We start from the raw sequence: 11,046 nt of genomic DNA, 5'->3' as shown, positions 1-11,046 counted from the left end.
CTAACATATTCTTAAAGTTGTTCATTGTTATTTTTAGTCATTAAATGATTAAAAACTAAGTTATTAGATTTAAGTTATTATTTATTATGCATTTTACAGATATCAGATTTACTTGCTTACTTATCCCAAATGTAGTAAATCAGCCAAGACTTTGGTGTCTGAATTTTTTTTTTAATTATTTATTTATTTTTTGCACTGGACCTTTGAGGCTAATGTAGCTAACCTAAAATCAGTTTTGGTGACATAGACTTCTATTATATTAGTCTTGTAGTTGTAGTGTAAAACTAAGGAAGCAAACTTCAGATGGCAAACATGTCTTGTTTCATCAGCTATGTTTGGAGTGAGGAGGAATATGGGTAAAATAAGTGATTTTTCTGTCAACCACTGCTTTAAATCTTTTTACCAAAGACCTGTTTAAGTGTCTCTTGTTTAATGAAGGTGGATGGTTATGACTGTAATAATGGAAATGAAAGATGTGGTTACCATGGTAATGCTTGATTATTCATACTCAGCATTTGCTTTTATTTTACTTTTATTTTCTGCTGTCACTCAGGCAGTTTATAAAATCATGGCTCAATGAGAAAGAGTAAAAAAGTACTTCAGCCTCTAGCACCAAAATAAAACTCATATAAACATTAAACAACACTGATATAAAAACATGCTGGGAGTATCATCATAAATTACAGGTGGGTTGCAGGAGGAGTCCTGTGTTATAATTATTAGACACTGTCTGTCACTCCACAGCTAGAACCGATATTCTGTATCTTAGGTCCTTAGACTCTCTGTGATTATGAATTAAAATCCCTAATTAACCCCTTAAACTGCAAGCTTATTCTTCTTCTTCTTCTTAAGACTTTTATTATTTATTATGAAATCATTCAGTAACTATTCAGTAACAGTTTGGAGGCTAAAATATAAGTTATGTAGTTATGAAAGTGAGAAGTTAGAAGAGTGAGGAGTATACAGGCCTTACAGTTCAGGGTTGATCCCACTCAGTAATCTGGGTTAGTCAGACACTAGAGGGCCCTTGTGAGCAAGTGCAGAAGGAGGGGTCTGTGGCGCTTTTGTGTAAATATCTAATGCTCTTTTAAAGGGCCCATAGCCTATAAAATCTAAATTTTCTCACTTTTTGAACTAAGAGAGTCTGATATAGCATGTAAACACTGTAAGCCAATAAAGTCCATATATGATGACTAAGCTGCAAAACAACCCCTTTTAAAGTCATGGCTTTTGCAATGTCACAAAAACCAACACATTTACATACATCTGCCTATTCAGTCTACAACAGCTAGCTCCGCCTATTCACACTGAAGTTATAAGATGTGTTTCAGCCTGGACTGATTTTTGAATAGGCACAATACAAGACAGCCAGTCCGAACAGTGATCATTTACATATTTCAGTCTTTAGGGGGAGGGTTCATTTGATTGAGAACTAGATTGATAAACATTTCAAAACCGATGTATATAATAATAAATAGAAAACAGATAATATTTCGATAACAAAACACAAATAACAGGGAAAAAGGCATGAATATATTTCACTGCATGCAAAAACAGCCGAAACTACAAAACATCCCACATGGTAGAGGAGTGCCTAGAGAGAATGCATCCTTGACTGCAAAGGAACATTACATTCAATTACCAAGTAACACTTCATAACTCTTTATGTGATACTCTTCTTAAAGGGGACACTAATTTTCAAAATTTCTGTGGAGTTCAATTACCGACATGTAAACAGAATCATTTAGAGTAGTATGATGTGAAATTTGAGGATTCTCTCTAGCGCCCTCTAGCATTTAGCAGTCATGTTTTTGGTATAACTAAATGAATAGGATGTGGGCAGATTTCCTCTAAGCCGCTTCTGAAAGCGCCTCTACTGCTCTACTACAGTCTGTCTATTTCCACCCAGGCCACCGCCCCCTGCTGGCTGTGGATGGTGTTGCGGACAGCGGTCAGAAGCTCCTCAGTGCAGCTCCATGTGCTGGGCTCCACTGTGCAGTACAGCAGCGGCAGAGTCTCCAACTGAAGCTCATCAGCCTTCAGCTCCAACATCAACTCATCCTCCCCACGGCATGATAACAACTTACTGCACAGAGAGAGAGAGAGAGAGACACAGAGAGACAGAGAGAGAGAGTGAGAGCCTGTAAAGTGTTCATTCACTCTCACTAAAAATACAGTAAAGTGAAGTTCAGTTCACTACACTTATTGAGGTTTAAAGTTATAGTCTGTTTCATTTATAATATTATGTTACACAGTGTAATAAAGTGTAAGCAAGTCTATTTGAGATTACTTTGCAATCCCCCAGGCAGCGAGCATATAGCGGTCCACTAGCTTGATAAGGTCAGCACCCCACTGACTGTTTGCCACTTCTGGTCCAACCTTGGACTGCCTAGATTATTGTCCGGCATACAAACTCTACCTAGTTTTTAATCTCCTCAAACATATTTTAATGCACACAGCCTTTTGTTTCAGAAAATAAACTGAGACAGATATTACAAACAGCTGAGAGAGAAAAAATTATGACTAGGCCTAATGTATAATGATTTTATAGAAAATGTTGATGCTGACACTGTGCTAGATTAAAATGATTTACTAAACTGATATACAAAGTATAACTAAAGAAAGGAAGGAAGGAAAAATATGTAAATTGGACTATGAGTCGAAAATGAGCGACTATAAGTAGAACTGGCAAAATGGCAGTGGACCGCCAGCTTTGTCATCAGTGGACCAACAGTGGTCCATTATCCGCTTGTTATCAGGGTCGACATGGATTGAGGCAAGTGTGGGATGGTTAAGCATGCGGTTAGCACCTTGCTACTTGGTGAGGTTTTAGCATTTAACTATATTAGCCTAGCACAAATGTAAAACGAAGCAAACTTTAGACACCAAACCTATCTAGGTTGGTTGAATACATTTGGGTTAAGGGGGAAATTATGTTTTTTTGCCAAATAATTCCTTTACTGTAAATGTAATTGTCATGTTGGTAATGATAGTGGAAATTTACAGTAAGCGACATACCGGAACTTCCTGCCCTTTTTGTCTTTAGGCTTAATGTGGATGACGATGGGATACAGTCCTTGCTTTAGGAGAGACTCAACACTGTTCACTCCCAACTCCAGCAGACAGTGCTTGTCCTGGCGCACACGCACAAACACAGAAAAGGTGATTTTAAGTGTGTGGATATTATTTCTCTCTGTTTGGTAAAGTGCTTTTCAAAGGTCTTTGGCACTTCAGCACATTGCTTATAGACATTAACTGTGGCAGTAAGTGCGTTTTTGCTGTGAAACCATCATATATGATTAGAACTGATACAGACAAAGGTAACAAAAATTTCCTTTTTTAAAAAAAATCTATATCAAAGTCAATATCTTGCATAGTTTGGTGCCAGATTTGTAGTGTAGTGTCAATTAAGCATTAGTTGTTTGTGTGTGTGTTGTACCTGGTTTATAACCTCCTGAATGCTCTTTAGTCTAATTCCCAGTGTTTGCTCTGATGTTGAAGAGTCCAACAGGAACACACTCTTATCCTGCTGTTCACACACTGCGATTGGCTCTGCAAGAAAAGAAACATGCTTAAAATAATAAACAAATAACAACTAACTGAAACGAATACAACACACACAGCACCTCTACACAACATCCAAGTAGAGTACAAACTACTAGGTGTGGCCTGAAAAGTTTGTTTGAGTATTTGTTCATTATGTTGACATTTCGTTTCCTTATTTAGTATTCACAAGCTTATTAGAATTCTAATATTACAATTAATATTATTAAATATTTCATTTTTGAAGCTTTGTACCATGACCGGTTTGGATGATGTATGTATGTATGTATTTTAGAAGCTTTGTCTTTTGTTAACCCTTTAGATCCCATGAGAACTGAAGAACACTCTTAGTTCCCTTTTCAGAACGAGAAGGTTATTTATTACTGTTTTAAACAAAACATTTGATTATAAAACCAGGAGAAAATGTCAATTACTTACTGATGGATGTGATAGTAGTCTAATAAACATGATATCATACCCAGGTAATGTTAACCAAAAGCTGAACACAGCCACACCCACCTGCTAGAGATTACACAGGTCTCTACTTTTCTTTGAAACTGCGGGACAGAGACGGTGAGAGCAAGCTAGCTTATCAGTTTAGCTGATTTCTATAAGACATAAGACTGTAAATGTATGTAAAGTTAGTATAAAACTCATTGCTAAACGAAGATCTCAAACTTACTTTGTGCATCATCATCGTAAAAAGGAATATATTTCTAAAACAATTTAGTACAAATTGAAAACTGGAATATTTTGATTAAAAAAACTAACTACATAAAGTGAACATACTTACGGTGAGATTAATTATAAAATGTAAATACTACAGTTTTTGAGAACCAGTATTTGAAAACTCATTTGGCAACACCAGCGAGCATTTGAGGCCTGTAAAATGCTATTGCTATATGCAATATGGACAGCCCTACTAACCTTTACATTTTGCTTGACATGTATTAAACTAAAAATGGTACAAAATATGATATTTATTTGTTTTACCTTATGAACTTTATTGTTTTTTGTAAGTATGAGCTCATTCCAAATTTAATGCTTGAAGTATTTTCCAAAAACGTTTGGACAGGAGCATGTTTACCACAGCACCAATTCATCCAGCTTTGAAAGAGGAATTTTGCCATTTTTCTGTTATATAAGCATTCAGCTGTGTAGCCTTTGTTGTCATATTTTGAGCTTAATAATGGGAGTAGCGAAAAAATGTGCAAGGGATTGTGGGATAGCGCAAGAGAGAAGTTGTGCTGGCTTCAATTTTATGCAGATTACAGCAGCGCTGACCTATCAGGCAAAAGCAACTGTCCATATGTGTGTACATAACGTCAGTGAGCGTGAAACGCTTTATTTAGCCAATGAGCTGATCAGCTCCCCAATCAATCAGCGCTCAGGAGCAATAATGCTAGTGTCCTACTGCCCAAAACCGGTTTGCTGTATTAAAACAGAAAGATACAGGTAAGTTTTTTAGTGGTATACGTTGTTTTACTTTCCAGGACCCACACAAATGATTAGAAACAAGTTTATGTTTTTGTTTTTAACCATTAATCTCCAACCTTGTACATTGAGGACTTGCTAGCTGGTTCGTTTTGGAGTTGTGTTTTTGATAAAATGAGAAATAGGAAGTGGCCAGACTCCTCTTAAACCGGCTCTTCTAATACCTGTTTTTTTGTTGGTTGATAGCCTATGCAGCCAACCTACATATTCTGAACAATACTGAGCTTGTTTAGAAGTTTATAAGGGTAGCCTAGTTGAGAACAGAATTTATTTGAAACCTACTACTGATTGACAGTTTTATTCATGTCCTGTGCTGTACACTGACATGTCCCTCAAGCAACAATGCACTGGCAAAGAAAGTGGAGGGAGAATTCTGTACCGCATGCAGTGGAAATGAAGCCTATCATAAAGGCTCATTTATACTTCGTACGTACTTTATACTATACATACAAAAAAAAAGAACACGTCTATTTCAAACGATGGTAACTGTCAATGCCCACATACTTCCATGCGTCCTTTACATTGGTATGGATGTTAAGCAGTACATCCACTAGAGGGCAGTCCAGAGTAAAAGTTTCTTACAACAACAAACGTGGTGACAGTGGAGGAGGTCATGATAATGTACCAACTACAAAAGAGACAAAAGAGGCACCAGTGTAGACTGTGGTGGTCTGTGAGGCCATTAAATACTTTGTGACATGTAATTGGAGAATTAATTTCACTTATATTACAAATGAGAGAAATTGGCATTGTGACTTGTGTGACCTATTGGCTGCACTGCCCCCACAGCTCCTAGTGGTACAGTTTCGTCTGTATCCGTAGGATTTCAGAGAATGTGTACAAATACGGATGAAATGAATGCTGAGTACAGACAGAGGGCTCCATTCCTATCCATATCCGTATTTAATATTGAGCATAAATGAGCGTTAAGACTGCATGGTATGTTATAGAACATACATTGTTTCCTTTACCCTTCCCATGTTCAGAAAATTCGTTTTTAGCTGATAAATCTTCTGTGTGTGTATTTATGTGTGTGTGTGTGTGTGTACCTGGCTGGCAGGTGTTAAAGTGTAATCCTGAATCTGCGGGCTGCAGTAATCTCTCTATGAGACGGCGGGATAGCAGAGAGGGGGAGAACACCACAGGCCGTTTACACTCAACCTCCACCGGCTGCACTATACTGTAGGGGATCAGGTGCTCCTCATGACCTACACACACAAATATGCATGTATGCATGCTTATGCACACACAAAACACACAAAAACAAGCAGGGTACATAATCTTTCTTTAAAGGAACAGTTTGGCTGGCACAAAATAATCATATGTATCCCAAATATAGCTGATTGGCCTAGAAATACTTGGTTTCCCTTTTTTGTTTCTTTAGGTTCTTCACTGAAGCTATAAGGGTAGCATAGCTAATAATTGAAACATGTATAAAGCCAATTAACATCAAGCAAGCCGTTGTTAAGTAAATTCAAATAGACTTGCTTATTTGATTTAAAATACTGTATGACTGTTAACTATGAATGTAGACAAAATTAAAGGCAAATTCCTGGCTGGTGCTACTACTGTTTTAGCCATGCAACAAACTTTTAAGATGACATACAGTGTGTGGCAAATAACAGTATGTTATCTATCACAGCATTAACTATTAGTGTATAAGCTTCTGTTACATGTTAGCTATATTAGCCTCATAGCTCCATAGCTGATCAGCCAAGACATGTCTGAAGGTTGGCTCTTTAGTTTTTAGTCACTTCTAAAGTGTCCAAAATCGCATAAGCAAGTCTATATGAGTTTACTTAACTAAACATGGTTTGAGTGGTGTGATGATTTCAGATGGCAGTGTACCAAGTACAGTCTAGGGAATTTCACAGAATGAACAATGTGGGCATTAAGACCAAATGTAGTCAGAGGGAGGTCTCACCACTGTGTGGTTTTTCTTCAAAAGTTAAGTATACTGCCAGCTGTAAGCCTGCAGTTTAACTTCCAATACTTGTTAGCTACATTAGCCTCACAGCTGCAGTGCTAATCTACAAACTTCAGATACTAAAATATGGCCAAACTAAACCTTACTGTAAATTTAAAAAACAATTAAAAACTCCAGTTGAAAACAATTGAAAACTCCAGTTACCCTTTACATTTCATTGTTTCATGATGAACAGACCAATGGAAATGGTTTAAAATTACTTAGACATAAATCTTGTTAAGTTAACAATGTTTTAAGCTTCTCCTGTAAAGTTGCCATTTTGGGGATACGAGGTTTTGTTCTGACAGCGATGATTTACTGGAGCTATGAGGCTGATGAGGCTAAATAATGACAGAAATCTATGTCACCCAAAATCTACTATGTTAACCTTGCAGCTGCACTGAAAAACTAACGAAGGAAACTTCAGACACCAAACATGTCTTGGCTGGTTGACTATCTTTAGAGTAAATAGTGTAAATAAGTTTCTTTTTTAAGCTGTTCATTTAAGACACCAAAGATGTCTGTGTAAATCTGATTTTCTGTTGAACTATTGCATCTGTAAATGTCCTTTAAGAACAGTTATACAAGTTGACTGAATGTCGATGTGAAGACTAATAATTGTTAAGGGCTTATTTTTTTGCTCATGTTTTGTGATTATTTTTTCTTTGCTTTGTGAAGACACTGACTGTGCTTTGTATAACATTGTAAATGAGGCTTACGGTTGCCAAGTGTGTAGAGGACTGGGGAGAAGGAACCAATCCTGCGGCAGTTAGTCGCTGCTTTCACCAACCGCACACGATCAGACCCCTTTTTACAAAACTACATACACACACACAAACACACACACGCACACACTTTACTGATTGTCCATAATATAAAAAGCGATTGCAAATGATAGTAGATGTAGAATAAGAGAAAAAGAGGTGAAGTCTTACTTTCTTCTTGCTGTCTTTATGCTCCAGTGCCATGGTACGCAGCTTCACCAACATCAACTGCTGTGCCCTAACACACACCAAAACACACACACACACACACAACCATCAGACCACAATTAGCATGAGTGTATGATCATGTTTGTGACCAGGGGCACAACTAGCCATTTCTCTGGGTGTGTGACCCACTTCTCAGGCTCTCTGCTTCCAGCCTGTTTGATTTGTGGTCTTATTTGAATCTTTTACTGTTTTTCATAGTTTTATTTATTTTTTTCTTAAATAATGTAAAACTCAAGTTCAGTAAATCTCTCATGTGTGTTTCCTACTTCTGAGTGTCATTATAGTCACTTTCAACATGGAATTGTGTGGGTATATATCACTGCTGTCGGAACAAAACTTCATATCTCCAAATTAATAACTTTACAGAATGAAGAAAATTTACTTTTAATCTAAGTCAGTATAACCAAACTACTTTCCAAGTAATTTTGGGCCATTTCTTTTGAGCTATTCTGCATGAAATTCATGAAATATGGGGTTATATCATGTGTCCACCATGTGCAGGATGTCATTTGTTCCCACAGCAGTGATATATTTTCTGGTGTACAGGTGACTGATCCAGAAAAGTAAAAAAATGAAATCTAAACTACATACTGTATTCTATTTATCTTTTCATTGCCTTTAGTCAAAATTAGTGTCAAAATTGTGCTTAGGGTTATCTATGGGCTGCATTTATTTAAATTTATTAGAGTAACTTTTGTCTTTGAAGTCATGGCGTTTGCGTGCCTTTTTGCCTGGCGCCCCATGTGTTGAATATGCTGCGTGCCCACTTTGTGTCTGTCACAGCGTGATATGTGTGTAAGGTGTGGGTGTGTATGTTTGATGGCATATTAATGTCTTCAGTGGTGTAGTAGAGTGTGTGTGTATGTGTGTGTGTGTACCTGTTGTAGTTTGGCACTGCTCCAGGCTGTAGTGGTTTAGCAGAGTGTGTGTCCACGCGTGTGCAGCGCCATTGGTATTTTCCATTGTATCGTGTATCTGTCACATGCAGGATGTCATTACAGCTCACACGCAGACAGGGTGGGTCGCCATAGGGACAGAGGTCAAGGTTCACGCGAACGTGAAAAGAATCAGCACCGGTGAAGGAGGGAGAGGAGAGTTCACTACTCAAACTAGAGTAACCTGAGAGAGAGAGAGAGAGAGAGAGAGAGAGAGAGAGAGGGAGAGAGAGCATTGTGTGAGCTGCGTTAGTCTTACCTGGAGAGAGTTTAATTTAAGTGATTACTAATAAGATCAGTTATATTAGTTTATTATGATTCTGCAGTACAGGTGGTTTTTAGTTCAGGAGTGATTTTAATCCATTATGCACCTGCAGAGTGTGTAGGTTTTACAGTCTGACAATAATAATTGTGGAGTGATTTTAATCCGGTATGAATCTGCTTTTACAGTCTCACAGTAATAGTTATGGAGTGACTTTAATCCAGTATGAGTCTGCAGCAGGCGTAGTTTTTTTCATTCTAACAGTAATAACTGTGATTTCAATCCAGATTTCAATCTAGATTTCAACAATTAAAATGTGTGTAGTTTCTGCAATCTGACAGTAATAACATAAATAAACATAAATACAAAATAATAATTACAGCATGAATGGCTTTCTGTAATTGGCTGAACCTAGAGCTCTCTCAGTAATGGTAGCCCTGTTCAAAGTGACTGCACTTTAATGGAAAAAACAAAATTGGTGTTAGACATGGGGAGTGTTGTTATTGTTATTAAGTATGGTGCCTGTAATGTAATGTTGATGTGAGCATGCAGGCTATAGCTTTTGAATGCAGGCTATCTGAGAGAAGCTGGGGAAGTTATGCAGAAACTTCATCTGTATTAATAGGCCAGTCAAATCCCACTTATTACACCACACAACCTACCCGGGCAAAACAAATCCATCTTACATAATGCATTAATATTCTGGATAACCTTGAAGTAAGGTCTGTATAGATGAAAGTGTGCACTGAAAAAATGGTTCATGATTAAAATGTGTCAAGTAGTTGAACACTAATTAAATATGTCAGATCAACACAATTGGCATTTTAAAGTTTTTTTGACAATAAGTGTGTTAATTTGACATTTTGTTTATGTGCAACCACTTGACACATTTTAATCATGTAAATTCAAAGTGTCATTTTTTTTCACTGTGTTTGTATGTAAGAGAGACTGACCCTCCTCATTAAACTTGTGTTTGAGAGAGGCTGGTTCTGTCCACCACTGCAGAGAGAAATGAGCCACTTCCCCCGTACACTGACTCAGGTCAACATGGCCACCCACAAACAGCTCCTGCTCCAACTACAGCACAGACATTACAGCACACAAATTAACACCAGCACAGAGATTACAGCACACAAATTAACACCAGCACAGAGATTGCAGCACACAAATTAACACCAGCACAGAGATTACAGTTCAGAGATTAACACCAGCACACAGATTACAACACAGAGGTGAAAAACAGCACACAGATTACAGCCTAAGGATAATAATAAAGGATTAAGGACCACACATTATAGCACAGAGATTATAGCACAGGATTAAAGCACAGAGATGAACTACAGTACACAGGTTAACTATAGTTCATAATTACAGCACAGTACTGCAACCTTCAGGTTAAAGCACAGCACAGAGTTTAAAGCAAATAGTTACAGTAAATTATATAGCACAGAGATTACAGCACAGAGACTAACTGTGATACACAGAGTAAAGCACACTGATTGTAGGTTAACTACAGAACACAGACTAACTACATAGGCCATAGTACATAGGCCATAGAACACATGAACTACAACATAGTGTTTATAGCACAGGATTATAGCACAGAATTTCAGCACAAAAAATAGAACAGAGATTACAGTAGAGGATTATGACACACAGCATAGAGCACAGTGATTAACTACAATGCAAAGATGACACTCTGTGTCTGCTCTAACTACAGTTATACTTTTAAAACTTAACCATGTAGCTGTAACGCAGCCCAGTGCAACATAGACATTGATGCCTTTTGATCCATGTGAATTGTCTTTTTTAGACTGTGAAAATTACACTATATTGTGAGTATATCATCCTTTT

At 37.4% G+C, this 11,046-nt stretch overlaps 1 protein-coding gene across 2 annotated transcripts in view; it reads right to left on the bottom strand.

Annotated features, from left to right (window-relative positions):
- Nucleotides 1–660: 660 nt before the first annotated feature.
- Nucleotides 661–11,046, bottom strand: part of zmp:0000000896 (caspase recruitment domain-containing protein 10) — a 32,091-nt gene continuing 21,705 nt past the window's right edge. Inside the window, exons 17-24 of one of the 2 annotated variants that reach the window (XM_036564998.1) lie at nt 10,146–10,269; nt 8,874–9,114; nt 7,939–8,005; nt 7,723–7,822; nt 6,087–6,245; nt 3,440–3,552; nt 3,019–3,134; nt 661–2,086 (exon numbers count right to left, since the gene is read on the bottom strand). In XM_036564998.1, the coding sequence (XP_036420891.1) occupies nt 1,885–2,086; nt 3,019–3,134; nt 3,440–3,552; nt 6,087–6,245; nt 7,723–7,822; nt 7,939–8,005; nt 8,874–9,114; nt 10,146–10,269 (1,122 nt within the window). In that variant the 3' untranslated portion in view covers nt 661–1,884. Of the gene's footprint in view, nt 2,087–3,018; nt 3,135–3,439; nt 3,553–6,086; nt 6,275–7,722; nt 7,823–7,938; nt 8,006–8,873; nt 9,115–10,145; nt 10,270–11,046 lie in introns of those variants that run through there. The other variant, XM_036564999.1, reaches the window with a different exon arrangement.

Source organism: Colossoma macropomum, unplaced genomic scaffold (assembly GCF_904425465.1).
Source record: "Colossoma macropomum unplaced genomic scaffold, Colossoma_macropomum, whole genome shotgun sequence".
In the NCBI taxonomy this organism is placed as follows: Eukaryota; Metazoa; Chordata; class Actinopteri; order Characiformes; family Serrasalmidae; genus Colossoma; species Colossoma macropomum.
Note: the sequence above shows the minus strand (reverse complement) of the source record. Positions and strands in the feature narration are given on the sequence as shown.